This window comes from Acipenser ruthenus, chromosome 12 (genome assembly GCF_902713425.1).
Source record: "Acipenser ruthenus chromosome 12, fAciRut3.2 maternal haplotype, whole genome shotgun sequence".
Taxonomy (NCBI): Eukaryota; Metazoa; Chordata; class Actinopteri; order Acipenseriformes; family Acipenseridae; genus Acipenser; species Acipenser ruthenus.
The window spans coordinates 30,044,033-30,064,242 of NC_081200.1; the positions used below are offsets into that span (position 1 = coordinate 30,044,033).

Below are 20,210 nucleotides of genomic sequence, written 5' to 3' on the forward strand. Positions count from 1 at the left end.
ACAAACCAGGTTGAGCTTGCCACATGCAGGACCGTCTTCACTTGTCTTTTTGTGTAAAATAACAGCACTCAAGCACAGGTAGGATTTAACAAGCACAGGTAGGATTTTTTTTTTTACAGGGCAGGCCTGTATATTTATTTTAAACACAAAACAAAACCCTAACTCCTTCCAGGAGTGCTAACTACACCTTTCATTTCTAAACTAATAAAGTGGATGGCTAAACCGTTTACCAGTAGCAAACGTGAATACTCTTGAAATATAAACACAGCACCTTTTCTTTGTTCCAGCTCCCTGGTAGTCTCTCTCTCTCCTTTTATATGATGTGGCTGCTCCCAATTATCACCAATTATTCCATTTGGTAGAAGCCATGTTCTCACATGTTTTTGGCAGGAACAAGAATTAACCCCATCCCTGCCAACCACCACCAAAACACACAAATACCAACACTATTTACATGTAGCCTTTGGAAACGAAGGTACAATGAAATTAGTTATTTAAACCCGGTTCATTGTTCATAAATCATGCATAAAAGCACCTTCTCTGGCCACAAAATCGCATTTCATTTTGAATTTACCGACTTTCCTTGATACAAACTACTCCACATCTGGGAGGTTACTAGATGTCCTCTGCTTTTGACCAACTCTGAGGACACCTGTTTTTTAGTCCTGTGCAAATCATGCTTAAAAGGCTGTTGTAAAACCAAGACCTAAGCACTCAACAAGTTTGCAATGAAAAACAGGAGGATGGACTTGAGGATCTAAACATCAGGTAAGGTAGGTTATTCCTTCTGATATTTAATTTGTATGTTTGATAACTGCATACTAGTTGTTCTAAATGTGATTGTGGGGCAACACATCATGATTCTTAATAGGGTGATTTTGAGTACATTGCAAGTTTGGAGCGTAGTTCATTGTTACTTACAGAAACATTTTTATAAATTATTACCAGGCTGTCAAGCAATTAAAAAATAAAAAAAATCAAGATTAATCTTGAGATTAAAAACAATTCTCAGTTAATCTTGGTTTTAATCGCATATTTAATTGATACAATTTCTGCATCCATCTCATTTAAGTTATGTTTTATTACTGATGCTATTGAAATGTTGGAATGTATTTTCTATTGTTTTGGTTAGGTTACTGTATTTATTTATTGTTTTTGTGATACTGTATGGAAACATTTGATCTTAATCAATTCTAGAGATATTCTATGTTTGAACAAGCTTGACGAGCAAGTTTCAGATGGCAGGAAATCTGTCCATTGAAGTTTAAATAATAAAAAAAAAAATATGCATATGTGGTGTGTATAAGCCAAAATCATTCAAATTTCAAATCAATTGTTATTTAGTAAAAATAATGACATCAGTACAGTCATCATCACAGGAAGCATCAACAGTGACCCATGATAATTGTGTTACAATTAAAACAGGGTAATTAGGAATGGCTCCGGTCCCTCAAGATTATTAGTCCTCTGTCAGCTATTGCATACAAGACATACCATATTCAATATCAAGCAGTAACAAGGACTATTCATCTTTCTGTCACCTTTACAGCCCCTGCCATGGCGACATACAGCCTTCAGCCAAAGGCCTTGTGAAATGACATTTCCTGGCAGTGCAAGTCCACTTCATTTCCCCTGGTGAGCAAAGAAGCTCCTTGTACTGTGGAAATGTCAGGCCTCCTCTCCTGTCAGAGCTCCATCAGCCTGTAATGAGGGTCACTGAGGATTCGCAATGGCTGGGGAGGCTTTTAGTTAACAACTTACTCACTGGCTGGCTGGGGTTATGTACTCATGGTTTAAGCTGTGCTTCCTTGCACTCTCTTCAAAAACAAGCCGTCGGACACGTCTGGCTTGGATCATTAAAATGGAGACTTTTTTTAGCCAGATAAGGAGATCAGGTCTGTGTGATGGAGAATTGCTAGATAAGTCATGTCACTACTATACAGCTATTTGTATTGTTACAAGTTTATCTGTTTGACTGGAATAATGGTTGCTGTAATGATGTAATGATGAGTTTTGGCAGTTGTAAAAAATCAAACACAGCAGAAGGTCAAGGCCAGATGCTACCCATGTCAGAGGAGGGACAGGTGGGATCAGCAGGTGCACAACAGGCCAGAGCCACGCAGGCGAGCATGTGTAAACACCAGTCTGGTGATGCCCTTTCCCTATGACTGCTGCTGACAAAGACAAGAAGTAATATCCTCTCTGAGGAGCACAGGGAGACTGCAGGAGCTGGAGAAATTAAAAGTAATTACAATTTTAAAATATGCTGTCGGATTTACTGAAAAGAATCCAAATGCTGGTTATCCTGTGTCATTGCATTGGCAGTCTAAATGTCCTGTTCTTTTTAGTGTTCTATTTCAGCTTTCTCAAAAAGACATTGAATATTTATATAAAAAAGTGAAAGAAATACTGCATTCCATACCTTATGCTGCAACTCACGATGATACAATTGACCCAGGAACCAAAGCCATAGAATGGTCGCCAGAGGAAGCTTTTTAAAGTAAAAAATATTTCTATTGTTTTATATATTGTTGCAGGCAGAAATGCAATAGAGACAACCCTAATGTTTATTACTTCCTATAAATGAGTGTGGTAGAGCAGAGGCTCTACCCATGGGTGTGTGAGTGAGTGAGAGTTTGGTGGCTGCCAGACATCTTGGTGAAAGGACCGCCTATAACCAAGATGGCCACTGTTTGACCAGCCACATGGTTGTTGATTGTTGGATTGCTGGATTGAATGACTCATTGTTTGATTGACAGTGAATGGTAGAATGGGGAATGTGGCCAGGTGGTGGTTGATTGAATGATTAATTGTCAATCATCCCCTGGTCACATGGTACAAAAGGAGAACAAAGAGGTTTGTTCATAGAGGGTGTGTAGGAGAGAGTAGTAGTCAGAGGGTGAAGAAAGAGATAAAAAGCGAAGGAAAGAGAGCACTGGGATAGCAAAGCTTGGGTGTTTTGGGGTTTGTTTATTTGAAGAGTTTCGTAGTGTTTGTTTGTAGTTGTTTTGTTTAACCCTTTATTTTTTTCCTGTGTTTTGTTTCTTTGATTATTAAAAGGTACGCAAAAGCACTTCAACTGCAGTTCTGTGTCTGGGTCTCATATTTCATCTCCTGACAAGGTAGGTCTGCGCCCTTTGAAAAAACAAAATAAAGATTTAAAAAGAAACTACAAAACTCTTCAAATAAACAAACACAAAAATGCCCAAGCTTTGCTATCTTGGTGCTCTATTTCCTTATCTCTTTCTTCACCCTCTGACTACTTCTCTCTCCTACACACCCTCTATGAACAAACCTCTTTGTTCTCCTTTTATACCATGTGGCCAGTGGATGATTGACAATTAATCATCCAATCAACCACCATCTGGCCACATTCACAAGTCCAGTGCAAAGGAGAGAACCAGAAAATCTGGCAGAAACCCCCCACTTTCCAGTTCCTCCTGCGCCACCTAATTAGAAACACCAGCAGACCTTGAAATGACAACAGCTTCGAAAAGAAAAAAAATCCTTCAGTAACAAATCAATGACTTTCTGACTGTAAAAGATGGTTGCGATAGTACAGCCACGCACTCACCGGTCAGATGAACACCACTATGTTAACCCTTGCACTGCTGCAGAAAGCTCTTCCAGCACTTAAACCCTTAAACTGCTACTTGGTATGGATATGAAATATCATAGTCATCTGAACTGAGGTTTTCTCCTTCTTGGTCAGTCATCCTATAGAACATTGTTCTATAAAGTCTAATAATCTGCCCATAATCAAACAGCAATAAAATGTGTTTGAATCTATCTGCAAAACCTCCTGCCTTCACCACACTAAGTATTGTACAGGTCAGTGATGCTGTACATCAATCACAGAGGTGCAAAGCGACCACTGTAATGCATTATTGGAAACAGACAGGGGAATATGTTGGATATAGATAATTCCAGAGATAAGAAGCGTTAGTCATATACAGTGTTTCTCTCCTTTTTAAATTCTGTGATTTTTTTCAAGATATAATATTAGAAAAAATCAGGACTAATAAATCGCACTGATTGTCTTTCTCATCATTCAATTCAATCAGATATCCTGTTACTGGAAAAATACTACAGGCAGAAGATGGCCATCTCTTTATTTAAAAGTCCCAAAGAATGATTATTGGTACACGTAGGGTACAGCCACAACAATGCTATTCCTGTTCATGACATTCTCTGGGAACACTAACGGAGAAATAAAGTTTTGTTAATAATAATAAAGTGAGATGTATTTATCACATGTAAACCCCTACAAACTGTTCCATCGAGGGACGAAAGAGTTAGCTATGGCAGTTCAAGAACAAAACAGCTCCAGGTTTGAAGATGTCATCAAAAGGAGAATACTGCACGTGCATTGATGAACACACCTGATAGGTAGAAAGATTCAATATGGTATTTAAATATAAATATAAATACAATAATAAATATACAGAGCATCATAAGAAACGTATCACTATTATACATTATTTGTATTTATTTATTATTAACTATTATTATTTTTTTCAAAAAAAAAAGGTATATAAATGATGGACATCGACAAAATGTTTTTGGTTTCTTTTTAATCCCTCGATCATTCATCCTTGACCATGACACGCTTGAGTGACTGCCGTCTTTTTTTTGGGTGCTCACAGCCAGCAATTTCAAACCTGGCGAGACGGTATAACCAGGCACACTATATCAATGACAGGCCATGAACTGGGAGACCAAGAGTCACAACACCTGCCCAAGATTGACAGATCATTCTGAAGCATCTTCGTGATGTCAATTGTTAATCAGTCACTGCACCTGCTCAAAAACAGAGTTTGTCATTTTTCGATCACATCTAATTGATTTTTTTTGATGCACAAATATAAGTGAAGTTTATTTTGATGCTCAGTATACAATATACTAACTGTTAAAAGAGAACCACATCATAAGACAGTCACAGGCCTTCCCAGTCTGTAGCGCAGTCTGGATGGATAAAAACAATATACAGTGGAACAATACATAAAATACAGTGACTGGAGAAAGAGGAGATAGAAACACAAGACTTTAATTAATCCAGTCAGCAGCTTCCAAAGTCTCTTTTATTTAGACCGCTCTGGCACCCTTTGCAGTAGGCAGTTTTGGCATATTGATTAAAAGACAATGACGTCTTTGAGATAATGGAAAACAGTGTGCTGTAGCTGCTCTTTACTGAAAATCCAAGTTGTACAAAACAGCTTGAATATAGATTCACATCCTACAGTAAAATAAAATGAACCTATGTTGACTTGATCAGCTTGTCCTGCTCACAGGGTGATAAACTGAATCAACACCATTGAAAACAAAATATGAAAAACAATCAGCATCAGACTGAGACTGAGAAAATGAAATGTCTGCTTGACCTTTCTGGCGTGACCTTTCTCTTACGCTAAGAAGGTAGTTTAACCTTCATGGCTGTATGGCTGCTGTGGTTTAACATGCATTCACTATGCTTTCTCGAGTGAAATATGTCGTACTTCTACTATGATAGAACTTTAGAAAGCTTGAGTTAGGGATATGATCAATTAGTTAACTTGGAACTGGGCAATGACCACCAGGCCTAAGACTAATTTGACTACAAAATAGTTTGCTCATAAAGTCACATGAGCAAATGTTTATATAAGACGACTTAATCTGACCAAACATCTGTGACATTGCTGCAGCCCTGCTAAGCAAAAGGGATGCAACCAATGTATAACCAAATAGATTTGGGAGTCTGTATAAGAAGTGACAGCCATTATGAAAGTCTGTGGTGAGACCTTGAGCAGTGAGTCCTCCCTGAGCTTTCAGCTGTCTTATTATTCAAGTAGTAATCATCCATCATTCACAGAGGCTGTTTATCACCCTGACTTTAATAAACAGTGTCAGCATCGCCATGCAGTCTTATGAGTGGTGCCAGCTGGTTGTGTATCCTGCAAACATTGTCCTTACTACACTTACTAATGTGTCAAAATGAAAAATAGTCCTAAAGACGCTGTTTGGTGTGTAAAATGATTGTATGTAAAATATGGAAAATGTTGTTTACCCAGAAGGTAAAGAAGAAAAATGCTATTCCACGGCCGACAGTGGACGGGAGCTCCCAGGGGGCGGCGCACAATTGGCTGAGCATCGCCCGGGGGGGAGGGAGGGTTAGGTCGGCCAGGGTGTCCTTGGCTCACCGCGCACCAGCAACCCTGTAGTGTGGCTGGGAGCCTGCGGGCTTGCCTGTAAGCTGCCCGAGAGCTTCGTTGTCCTCCGACGCTGTAGCTCTTGGGTGGCTGCATGGTGAGTCCGCAGTGTGAAAAAAGCGGTCGGCTGACGGTACACGCTTCGGAGGACAGTGTGTGTTCGTCTCCACCCTCCTGAGTCAGCGCAGGGGTGGTAGCGGTGAGCTGAGCTTAAAAAAAAAAACAAAAAAAACAAACAAAAAAAAAAATTGGCCATTCTAAATTGGGAGAAAATAATAAAAATAATTGGCAACAACTAAATTTATGAAAAAAAAAAAAAAATTCAAGCACTATATAGTTAATTCACATTACCTATGAAATGTACTTTTTATACTGAAAACTAGCTCTGAACATGAATAATTTAAACTGAGGGGTCCCGAGTCGTACATCCGGTAAAGGCGCTCCGCGTGGAGTGCAGGATGTGCCCTATAGCCTGGACGTCGCTGGTTCGAGTCCAGGCTATTCCACTGCCGACTGTGGATGGGAGCTCCCAGGGGTCGGCACACAATTGGCCGAGCACCTTTTGGGGGGGGGGGGGGGGGTCGGCCAGGGTGTCCTTGGCTCACCGGGTTGGCTGCATGGCTGGGCCAGCAGAGAGAAAAAGAAGCTGTGGGCTGACGGCACACGCTTCAGAGGACAGCGTGTGTTCATCTTCGCCGATCCCGAGTCAGTGCAGGGGTGGTAGCAGTGAGCTGAGCCTAAATACAATTGGACATTTCAAATTGGGAGAAAAAGAAAACGGGGTAAAATTAATTGGCGACTACTAAATTTATTACAAAAAAATTAGCAGAATGAGTTACCAAGCAGACATTTCTTTGTGAAACCCTGTTGAAAACCGATGATTAACAAGGAATACGAACATCTTTCTTCTTTTATTGCTGCTAGCCAGTACGACCGCAGACCAGTTAAGTCGTAACTAAAAGCTCTCATATTTCAAAAGCTGCTGAGGAGTTTCTTTTTTAAATGGGTTCTGATTGTCTCTGTTCCAGCTGTTTGTCCAAAAGTAAAAAACAACTTTTATAATTGGCCCTCTGTAAACCCCATTCAAGCTGATCCTTACAAGGCTTCTTAAATAAGAATGTGCACTTTGAACACCACTTAGCTCTGCCAACAACCAGAATGGAAAATGATTGTAAGCATATAAATTGAAGATGGCAACCACCAGAGCACAAATTATTTAAGCCCTGCAAAGATTTGTTTCTTCCCATCAAATATATGTGTTGATTGTTGCAAAATAATTCCCGGGTTGTGTTTTTGAATTAATCTATCTGTTTGTATTGAAAGGGTTCAAGTTTTTATTTCTGTTGCAATAAGAACAGCTCTATCCATGTACAGAGTAAAATTAAAGCACCGTTGGAGGGCAGGGTTTTGAGTGCAGACCCCCCCGATAGTACAGTGGATTGAAAATCCTTGTCAAAGACAACCTTTCTTGTTACTTGACAACTGGCTGCTCAAGGCTTTTGATAGCAATGACACAGACTGTTGTGCCAAGGGACAGAGTTGGCAGATCGTTCAGACTGTTGCTGGGTCCTGAAACAACATCTGCATGAACTACAATCACTGAATTACAACTGGAGTAGGCAATTCAAACTGTGGATTCTCCACAAAGCAAATCCTCAGTGTGAGGGAAGAGAAGGGGAGAGCAGAGAGCATACCTTGTAAAATACATTGTTAAGCAAAACTGTAACTAATAAAGTGGAATCTGCAAACTGCGTTTAATGGAATACTGCATAAACAGCAAGCAATAGAATAGCCTTGATGCACTGGACCGAGACTCTGGATTTTTCTTTTCAAAATAAATTGTATATGGATGTTTTTGTTTTTGTGTTTATGTGTGTTTCTTGTAATTGCTTTGGCAAAGCCAGAGAACCTGTCACGCCAGTAAACCCTGTTTTGAATTTGAAAGAAAAGGAGCAGTGAGTGAGAGAGACAGCAATGCAGAAAGGGAGAAGGGAAAAGGACAAGGGTGTCAGGAGAGCCAGAGTGAGAGACACATGGCAGTCAGAAAGCTCAATAATCATTCAAGGGGGAGAAGTTGTAGAAAATGTATGATTGCTGGCTGTGCTCTGCCAGGCATAATGTGCAATTTAGTGCTGGGAGATGAAAGAAGAAATTGGGTTACGTGGGTAGCTTGTACTAATATATATGGCTCCCTGTCAGTGGATTCAAGAAAATATAAACATCTATTATTATTATTATGTATTTCATAGCAGACAGCCTTATCCAGGGCAACTTACAATTGCTACAAGATATCACATTATTTTTACATACAATTACATTATTTTTTACACATTATTTTTACATACAATTACCCATTTATACAGCTGGGTTTTTACTGGAACAATCTAGGTAAAGTACCTTGCTCAAGGGTACAGCAGCAGTGTCCAACACCTGGGATTGAACCCACAACCCTCTGGTCAAGAGTCCAGAGCCCTAACCACTACTCCACATTGCTGCTATTCCACCTGTACATTCATCACTGTATTCTGGAAATGTAAATGCAGATGTGTTTCCACTGTTAGTCATGATTGTGAGAGCATTTCCCTTGTACAAAGAAGGAAGCTACTGCAGGAAATAAAAGGCATGTATGCTATCACCTCCGTGTCAGAACAGTAAACACTGTTTTTGAATGTTAGAGCACGGAGAAAAAATATGGAGAAAACTGCAGCAATAACCAAACAATTATTGCCAATGGAAACATAGCGATAGAGACTGAGACACACAAACACGCACACACATTCCTGTGTGAGTACTTCAGTTCATTCAAATGAGCACAAAAGCAGGTGCTGCTAAATTAGAACTCGTTCATCCATTTAACCACCTATACAGCTGGAGGAATTTGACTGACATAGCACCATGCTGTAGGAGAGCGAGTGAGAGGGGAGCGAGAGCGAGACCGAGCGGAAGCGAGAACCAGAACCAGAACGAGCGAGAGCGAGGGTGGTGGAGAAGGAGGAACAAGGCTACCACCACCAAAAAGCTAAGTCTATTTTCATTTAATTACTGTTTATTTATTTAATTACCCAGTGACTGGCTTGTGTGCATAATTCACATTTTATGATAAAGATAAATTACAACAATAAAGCTCTCCCTTGGAAACAAACCCACATTGAATTTAATATAAATATATATAAAGGCCAACATGCAGTTCCAGGTTTGCAGAATGTGGACTTCTCTGGATAATCCTATCTAGAGGGAATACACCTGTGAACGATGCTAGCTGGTCTCTGACCTTGAGGCTAGGGCTAGCTGGACTGTACAGCATGATAGAAACAGAAGATTTTATAGAACAGTCTTTTAGAGAGGTGTGCACTCAAATAGAGGGGAGGGGGGGGGGATCAACAGTCAGTACTAGGTAGGGACTGGGTTACAGTGGGACGAAACACAGAGACAAGGAGTGCCCCCTCTCCCAAAACAGCCACTGCAGAGCTGAGTGTTTCAAACAGGTTTGCTGCCTTCGGAGAGACGACCTTACCGGATACAGCAAGCACAGTGGAGGGTGTGGTGCGGAGACAGGGCACCAAGGTGCAGCAGACCACCAGGGGTAATTAAGAAAGGGCAGCAATAGTCATACGGGACTCATTCATTAGGAACATACATAGTCAGATGTGCAGCCGTGATACTGATTCGCACATTGTGTAACAGAGTCAGGAGGCTCTGCAAAATAAATGTATAGAGCAAGGATTAAAAGCAGAGCCTCTAGGGTAGTTTTCTCAGAAATACTGCCTGTGCCACGCGCCATGACGACAAGCAATGACTGCAAGTTTTAACACGTTGCTAAAAACTGGTGTAGGCAAGATGGGTATAGGTTTATGGGGCACTGGAGAACCTTCTTGACGGGGCGTGGCCTGTACAGGTGGGACGGACTGCATCTGAACAGGAGGGGATCCCGTGCACTTGGGGAGACAGTTAACAGAGTAATCAGTTTAAACTAGGGAATTGGGGGGCAGGGAGGATAGAGCCAGGTGGAGCTACACTAGAAACTACACAGCAAACAACAAAGTGCAACCAAATTGTTGTCGATGTTCATAAACTGAAATGCCTATATTTAAATGCAAGAAGCATTAGAAATCCATTTTTTGAATTAGAAGCCGTAGTCAATGTGGATAACTATGGCATTATAGTGATAACAGAATCCTGGTTAACTCCAAATGATGGAGATGAGTTTAACATAGGTTAGTTAGGAAAGATAGACACAATAAAAGAGGGGGAGGGGTCGCAATATACATTAAAAATGACTTAGAATGGGAAATACTGGAAAGCAATGGTAACAACAATGAATCAATATGTATTAAATTAAATGAAATCAAATCTAAAGGTTTAATAGTGGGAGTCTGTGGGCTCTCAAGTTCTGATGAATCACTAAACGAAAACTTATATGCAAGTATAAAAAAATAAGTAAGGAAGGGGCACCCTAATTATGGGAGACTTTAACTTCCCAAACAAAACTGGAACCACATGGCCTCAGACAACAGTTCAGACATGGGAATGATAGAGTTAGTGCAAGATTGTTTCTTATCACAAATGGTGAATGCCCCGACTAGATACAATTCATGTCTAGATTTGGTATTAACAAACAATGAAGCAGGATACACAACTTGCAGGTAATAGAACCACTAGGAATAAGTGACCATTTGCAAGTCATGCCTCAAAGAACTCCACGCTAAAAATAAAGAAATGTTACACAACGTTACCACAAATCAGGCAAATACACTTGTCTTTCAGTCTTGTAAACAAAAACTCATTTTCCCACTGTGGAAATAGTACATTTTATGTCTCTTTGATTCACGCTGAAGCGATGAGGTGTAGTGACAGACTTTTTTTTTTTTTAAATACATAAAAAAATATATTAAATCAAAGGGAGCACCTTCACAAATAGAATACAGAGAGGCCTGTAGAGACCTTGAAAAGCAGACTAGGAGAGCGAAAAGGGAATGTACTTAATCAATACTTTGTACAAGTATTTACAAAGGAGGATTTATGCAATATGCCAAGGTTAACAGAATGTACACAATCATCATTACCAGAGTTTGTTATAGAAGAGAATGAAGTACAAAGGGAGCTAGCAGCACTTAAAATAAACGAATTCCCAGGGCCTGATGGAATCCTTAGGGAATTTAGAGAACAGATTTTTAAACCAATATGTTATATATTCAATAAATCTATAAATAATGGAGCCATTCCACAGGACTGGAACATTGGCAATGTGGCTCCTATATTTAAAAAGGGAGACAAATTTGACCCTGGGAACTGAAGACCTATAAGTTTAACATAAATCATATGTAAAATTATGGAAACTATAATAAGGATGAACTATAAAATGGAGGAATATTTATATTGTAACAACATTATAGGAGACAGCCAACATGGCTTTAGGAAGGTAGATCTTGTTTAACTAATTTACTAGATTTCTTTCAGGAGGTGAGTGTTAACGGACCACGCTTGCAGTAAGCGAGCCAGCATAGGTGGGCCGAATGGCCTTTTTCCGTTCCAGAATGTCTTATGTTCTTATGTTCTTATATGTAGACCAGGCACTGGAGTGTTTGCAAATTCCCCCTCAGCCAGTACCCGTCAATAGCAATAAGCATCAACAGCCTTGAAGGTCTCTTTATTGTCACAGCCTGAATCTCCAGTACCAATAGCATCCACAGCCAATGAATGGGGGTGAAGACAGGTATTATATAAAATCTTCTATTTTAATTAGTCAAGTGCAGTTAAAAATATTGTTCTTTTTTATGCTTTTTTTAATACATAAAAGGTTTGTAATTCTGGGCTTAACTATATAATCATTTTGAGATGGTTGTATGTCCAAAGAGACAACAACAAAATATCCAAAACCTTCACCAAGCTTTGTCACAGTTAGAATTAAAGTTGATGTAAACAAAGGTAGTTGCTCTGATATTAAAAACAAGAACCCATATAGAAAGAGCCCTCAGAATTTTAAAACAACATTTTGCTTGTCTCTCCTTTGGTTTGTGTACCAGTCCAGAGAGCCAGCATTGTTGTTGCATGTGTGGTCTTCCATCACCTTGCTATCGACTGGGAGGAACCACCTGTTCTGCATCCAGGAAGACACTCACCACACCCAAGAAAGAGAAGGGAAGACGTTTATTGTGCCCCTTTAAACATGTCACATGTCACACTTGCTCCTCCCCTTTATAAAAATGCCAATGTAACAAAACACAATTTGCTACCCATATCTTATCCCTTATCCCTCATCTATGATAAATACTATGGTACACACTGTGGGGTAACATAAACCCTGCAACCCCACCACCGGGTCTCCAGGAGGAAGTCTCCGACTGGAAGGCAAGCAATCTGCCAATCATAATTTTCATTTTGTGCCCAACATGATCATTTTTTACTGGCACTGGTATTGGCCTGAATTTAAGATGAGGTTTTTTTTCTACAAAATTATATCTCAAAAATAAAACTCGCCCTATCGCACACTAGGCTCTGTGCCACGGGGACATGCTCGGAACTTTGTGCATATTGAGCTCAATGAGTGACTTTGAATAGCCCTAAAGCGAGAATACGAACAGTGATGCAGATGACATTTTTCAATAATATTTTTCCTTTGTTTCTTACAACAATTTCTTTTCTTACATAACAAGTACTGTATTTTAGTTACAGTGTCAATTTTGACAGAAGATTACAGTATGAGTAACAGATGCTTTTTAACAGAGACGTTCTTCATGTGTGCTTCAATATCAAGCTACGACATGTCAACAGTTCTTGTGGTATTGCTATTGACTATTAGATTACATATATAATTCTTTGGATTACAAACAACTATATCACAGCTTACTGGATCCAAAAACTGTACCACAAAAAAAACAACCACCCATTAATTCCCCCCCCTTATAAATCTTTTGGTTTACTGTACATTTAATACATTTTTAAAATTTATTTTCTTTAAGAGGCCACCTTAAATTCAGGCTAATATGGTATTCAATGTTTACAATAGACACAACACCTAATAAGTTTGTCGGTGCCTGGGAGGGGATCTCATTTTGAAAAAACCTGTTCCTATCCAGTTGTAATATAACTTTATCATAACAGAGGCAGAAGTGTTAAAGGGACTAAGCACTCTTAAAATAAACAAATCCCCTAGGCCGGGTGAGATCCTCCCAATAGTACTCAAAGAAATGAAAGAAGTTATTTACAAGCCGCTAACCAAGATCATTGACAGACTGGAAAATTGCAAACGTAATATCGATCTACAAAAAGGGAGACAAAACCGAACCAGGTAACTACAGACCAATAAGCCTGACTTCTATTATATGTAAACTTATGGAAACTATAATAAGATCCAAAATGGAAAATTACTTCTATGGTAACAGTATTCTGGGAGACAGTCAGCATGGTTTTAGGAAAGGGAGATTATACACAAATAAACAGGCATTTCAGCCTTAGTAATTGGAACAAACCACTCTCTTCAGTTCCTGTTTGGTAGCACACCAACAAAGCTTCACCCTTAGTACCGTATTAAAGCTGTTCTGCATCTCTTTTCATTGTAATTGGTATTAACTTAGTACGCAGCTGGGGATGAGGTTTCAGTAGATTTTCTTTTTTTAAGAATTCTAACTTCAAGCTGCAGGGGATGTCTTTGAAAGTCAGCAGAAGTTGCTTCAACTCTATACCAAAGGGATTATTAACATTTCATAAATATGTATATATATATATATATATATATATATATATATATATATATATATATATATATATATATATATATATATACACATACATACAGTGCCTTGTATAAATATTCACCCCCCTTGGACTTTTCCACATTTTGTAGTGTTACAACCTGGAATTAAAATGGATTTAATTAGGATTTTTTGTCACTGATCTACACAAAATAGTCCATAATGTCGAAGTGGGGAAAAAAATCTACATATTTTTCAAAATTATTTACAAATAAAAAACTGAAAAGTCTTGATTGCATAAGTATTCACCCCCTTTGCTGTGACACCCCTAAATAAGCTCTGGTGCAACTAATTGCCTTCAGAAGTCACATAATTAGTTGCATGGAGTCCACCTGTGTGCAATTAAAGTGTCACATGATCTCAGGTTAAATACACCTGTTTCTGGAAGGCCCCAGAGTTTGTTAGAGAGCATATCTAAACAAACAGCATCATGAAGACCAAGGAGCTATCAAAACAAGTCCAGGATAAAGTTCTGGAGAAGCACCAATCAGGGTTGGGTTATAAAAAAATATCCCAATCTTTGAACATCCCCCGGAGCACTGTTAAATCCATTATTAAAAAATGTAAAGAATATTGCACAACCGCGACTCTGCCTAGTGAAGGCCGTCCACCAAAACTCAGTGACCAGGTAAGGAGGGCATTAGTGAGACAGCTGAGATGGGAGAAACCATCCATGGGACAACTATAACCCGGATGCTCCACAAAGCTGGGCTTTATGGAAGAGTGGCGAGAAGAAAGCCATTGCTGAAAAAAACCCATATCAAATCCTGTTTGGATTTTGCCAAAAGGCATGTGGGAGACACAGCAAACATGTGGAAAAGGTTCTCTGGTCTGATGAGACCAAAATTGAACTTTTTGGCCTTAGCGCAAAACACCATGTGTGGCGCAAAGCCAACACTGCTCATTACCCTGAGAGCACCATTCCCACGGTGAAGCATGGTGGTGGCAGCATCATGTTATGGGGATGCTTTTCATCGGCAGGGATGGGGAAACTGGTCAGGATTGAGGGCAAGATGGATGGAGCCAAATACAGGGAAATTCTAGAGGAAAACCTGTTTCAGTCTGTAAGAGACCTGGGACTGGGGCGGAGGTTCACCTTCCAGCAATGACCCTAAACACACAGTCAAAGCTACACTGGAGTGGTTTAAAAACAGAACCTGAATGTCTTAGAATGGCCCAGTCAAAGCCCAGGCCTCAATCCAATTGAGAATCTGTGGCAAGACTTGAAAATTGCTGTTCACCAACGGTCCCCATCCAACTTGACAGAGCTTGAGCAATTTTGCCAAGAAGAATGGGCAAAAATTGCAGGATCCAGATGTGCAGAAATATAGGAATGCAAACACGTGTGTGTGTGCGTGCATGCGTGTCTGTGTGTGTTATACACAAAGCTGCCTGAAAATGAGGAATCCAAAATCAAGTAAATACAATTTAACCAATCCCTCACTGCCACCCTCTGAATGACTAACTACACAGATTGTGGGTTTCTTTTTATCCAATTTAAACCCTAGCTTCATTTTTTATTGCACTTTCTCCCTTAGCTGATGCAGCTCAAATTATTATTTTTTTCGATTAATAAATTTCCACAAGATGAAGGGTTTACACTGAAAATGATTCCGCACAGGCCGAGTACAAAATCAATACAAACCGTGTACAAACAGATTAATATGCCAGCTGATACCTTCAATTCTGGTTTCCAGGTTTCAATGACAGCCAAAGCCATTGTAATGCAGATTCTCCAAATGGAAATCATGAGAGGTATAAACAAGTGAAGCTTAATAATATACTGTATCTGGTCCAACTTGCAGAAAATAAGCTTGTGAAATTACATACAGGCTATTTATTAGCTGTGAAGAGTATTTTTCTATTTCTGTTTAGCTACAGATAGATGCTGGTGGTAAATCTCTATTGTCTTTTGTTTAACAGTGTCAAACATAAGAATAAAAAAGCAGTCGGATAAATAATATATCAGCAACTACAGTACAAAAAATAGGGGTGGCTTGGAATGTCACAGACAGGGGAAATGGCTCGACATCTCAGTTCTACACAGTCAGCAAATCTCTTTTTACTTGCATACTTCCCTGCCCTGGGTAATGTGCATTATCAACCTTGTGCAACCCCTTCAGTCACTGTGTGCACATTTCTGCAACATACTTGTACACAGGCAGTGAGTGCTCTGTGTTTTGGATTTTGTATGGAATGAGTGCTCTTCTGATAAAGCCATTTCTATGCCCTAAATAGAACAGGCTATACTGATTCACAGTGACAGTGAGATTATTTGATGCAGATCCTACCACGAAATGACATCACTGTACCCAGTTTAACCATTTCCTTCCAGGTAACTGCCACACCTGGGACCATTACTGCTTACATTCTATGGTGTATTTACATTGTGTTTTAAGATCAAATGCAAATCAGTCATTGGCAATGTAAATGCCACATGGAAAACTACTGAATAATGCCACAGTAATAAGCCTGAAACTAGATCCCCAGGAAATGGGAAGCAACCTCTCTACCGCTAAAGATTCCGTAACATAAAAAATAAAAACTTTTCTGATGGTACATCCTTTTGTATTGATTCCCTGTAAATAGGAGCAGGCTATTTGTGAGAAGTGTTGAATTTAAATCAAGGGAAGTAATGTTAACACTTTACAATGCATTAGTAAGACCTCGAATATTGTGTTCAGTTCTGGTCACCTTGTTACAAAAAGCATATTGCTGCGCTAGAAAGAGTGCAAAGAAGAGCAACCAGAATTATCCCAGGTTTAAAAGGCATGTCGTATGCAGACAGGCTAAAAGAATTGAATCTATTCAGTCTTGAACAAAGAAGACTATGCGGTGATCTGATTGAAGCATTCAAAATCCTAAAAGGTATTGACAATGTCGACCCAGGGGACTTTTTTGACCTGAAAAAAGAAACAAGGACCAGGGGTCACAAATGGAGATTAGATAAATGGGCATTCAGAACAGAAAATAGGAGGCACTTTTTTACACAGAGAATTGTGAGGGTCTGGAACCAACTCCCCAGTAATGTTGTTGAAGCTGACACCCTGGGATCCTTCAAGAAGCTGCTTGATGAGCTTCTAGGATCAACAAGCTACTAACAACCAAACAAGCAAGATAGGCTGAATGGCCTCCTCTCGTTTGTAAACCTTCTTATGTTCTCATGTTCTTATTTATTTAAGTACACTTACAGTCAATATGCCAGGCAAAACCATTATCAGGAACACCATAGTTTTCCAGAATTAAACAAGTGTGACTCTTTTACTGGATGAGATGTATCACCTTCCATGTTTCCTGCCCAATGGCATGTGACATAAAGAATGCAAGTGTAAAAGATAAAGGGGGGGGGGGGGGCAGTGAACTCTCCCAGTTGAACTCTCTGCAACAATTGAGGTCAGCAGAAGACAGTGCATCCTATGTGAGGTGATAGAGACACAGAGGGAGATAACTGAGCATCTGATAACAACACAGCCAGGTCAGTCATACACAGGGATAGCTGAAGAGGTAGGAAGATGAAGCAGACTATTTAACAAAGAGTGGAAACCCATTGCTCATGGAAACAACATTGGAACTGTAAACTGTACAGTTAATAACAACAACAACAACAACACAATAATAATAATAATAATAATAATAATAATAATAATAATAATAATAATAATAATAATAATAATAATAATCTAACAGACCGTATCGCAGATGCAATGGATGACTTAAAACATAATTAGGGTTTAGTGGCAAATCCTGTCTCTGTGGGGAATTACAAAACTGACAAGTAATATCATTAATGATGAGTCAGGCTAATCAATTGATTACAGATCATAATAAGGATGGAGGGTGCCTTTCACAATGCAAACTTGACCAACGTGACAAACTGATCAAATATTTACAATCTGATTTGCAATTAATTATTACACTATAACAAAACAAAATACAGTCATTGTGCTGGAGGACTGCACAACTATGCAAGGTCAATATAATGCTGCAACATGCTGCAACCTAGTGCTTTTGGAAAGCTTGATGAAAACCTTGTCACAATTTCCCAACATACAAAGACCAAGAGAATCAGTCTACTGTAGTGACTTAATAGGCCTGTCTTAGATTCTGATAAAGACGAGCAGACTGAACGCTTCATCAAACAGCAATAAAAAATCAGTAATTATTACTACTTTGACAAAACATTTGGCTTTGCAATGAGTCTGACAAAGAGGCTGAAGAATGTAAAACGAATAATATAGATCGCCATATTGATGGTCTTGAACACAGAACAAAGTGTGGCCATAATATTTGACAGATGCAGAAAGAATATCTCAATTAAATCCCAGCTGTAAAAAAAAGAACTGAATTTACAGTTAATTTTCATAACCAATAAAGTCTGACAGTGAACCCTTGATCGCTGGAATAAAAGCCACAACATTAGTTTCCAGTTTAAAAATATCATAAGTGTGCTATTTTTTTAAAACAATGCAAATGGATAACATGTTTAAGTAAATTACATATGTGAAGTAGGTGCATTCATTGTTCATTGATGCAACTAAATAGCCTAGTGTCGCTTGAGTTTTGAAGTATGACTAGCAAAAGCCAGTTTAGGCAATTATTGTGAATATGATTCATATTACATGTTTAAGAAGAACATATGTAAAAATTATGTTTTATTTCTTTCAGTCTACATCTCCTTTCCTATGGACATATATAATTTGGGTAAAAAAACATACACCAAATTCCTCAACAGCATCAGAACCTAGTCCATTCTAGAATGGTTCACAACAACTCCAACCTGATTCTCACTTCATTCTAGAATTCTACAGAAGGCTTGAACCATTCCAGCATGGGTTGACCTGCATAGGAATTTTGGCATTCTGAGCCACTAGTAACAACAGGCATATTATAAATGCCTTTGTCAACCTATCCACCAGACAGTGTAAAATAATATAAATAATTAATAAGAGATACAATGTCTCAGAAATGCACTCGTTTTTGTTCTACTTTAAACCAAACCATAAATAGAACACTTTGTAGTATTATATTTGATAATTTTGTCAAAGACAAATTCTTTACAGGATTCTTATAGAGGCTGCACAATGTTTGAATCATGTGCTCGTTTCGAGACAATATTTGTATCACAATTGGTTAATGGATCTTTTCTAGAATTGTTCAGATTATCAGTTTATGCTTAAACTAAAGGAGGTCGTTCTTCATCCAGATGACGCAGTAAAATGTGAGCCGCAGTCCAGTAACAACGTAAATTACATGTTGCGAGTCTTTCACATAAATAATAAAAACAATCCACAAACCCATCGATTAACCTCTAGAACACATAAAATTAACTTTAATAAACAATATTGTCCTGTTTTCTTTTTTTTTTTTATCTGTGTGTGAATTACCTAAATTGATATGAGCACTACACATGTAAACAAAGGCACGTCGCTTATCAATAACATGCACCAATCACCTGATAATAAACTCCCAATTTCTAAACCAGAAAGCAATTTCAGCACCACTAGTATTGGACAGCGATCGAAGGTAACGACCAGTATTTATAAATAAACAGCAAGGAAAACAGGTATGCACTGTTTTATTCTCTTCTCTTTAATCCCTTAGCTAAATCTCACATTAGAACACCATCCACTCAACAGATGTGCACCCCAGCCAGCAACTAACATGAAAGCACACATCCTTCCCAACAAAATACTAAACATAAAAACCTACCGAACATATGGATGTGCCCCTTGGTGATGGGATTAAAACTGCCACAGGATAGCAGGATAACGTGAGTCTTCGTGGTTTCGGTCATGATTAGGCTTGGTTTCTTTATTCCAAGCACCGTTTTTATCCCTCAGTACTTGTGTGCCCTGTGCGTCTGCAGCAGAGCAAGGCGACGTTCAGACTTACTGCTGCACTACCCGATTCTACCGTCATATACGCAGTACATCACTCCCTTAGTCATTTTTAAAGGTACAGAGCAGGAACAAGGGATTTGATATTTGTGTAGGATGACAAACAATTGTAATACATATTTTTAAATAAATAAATAAAGAAAGAAATAGAAACATCGCTGCCCCCTCCCCTCCACTGCTGGCAAAATTATTTCCATGTATTATGTGTAAATGTTAGCAATATGTTAGAAATCTGAATTCATTTTCCATTTGAGCCCTGTGCATTAAAGGGCCAAATGATTCTTGTTACAACACTACTGTTAGCTTTCACATAAATTATGTTATTATGAGAATTTTTTGGAATAGCTTGGAATTTTGTAATGAATAAATTACAGTAA

General features: G+C 38.9%; 1 protein-coding gene across 1 annotated transcript in view; it reads right to left on the reverse strand.

Moving 5' to 3' along the window:
• Window positions 1-19,825, reverse strand: part of LOC117416851 (nicotinamide/nicotinic acid mononucleotide adenylyltransferase 2-like) — a 50,849-nt gene extending 31,024 nt beyond the window's left edge. The window contains exon 1 of the mRNA XM_034028275.3: window positions 19,646-19,825. Coding sequence (XP_033884166.1) covers window positions 19,646-19,730 — 85 coding nt within the window. The 5' untranslated portion in view covers window positions 19,731-19,825. The remainder of the gene's footprint in view (window positions 1-19,645) is intronic.
• Window positions 19,826-20,210: the final 385 nt, after the last annotated feature.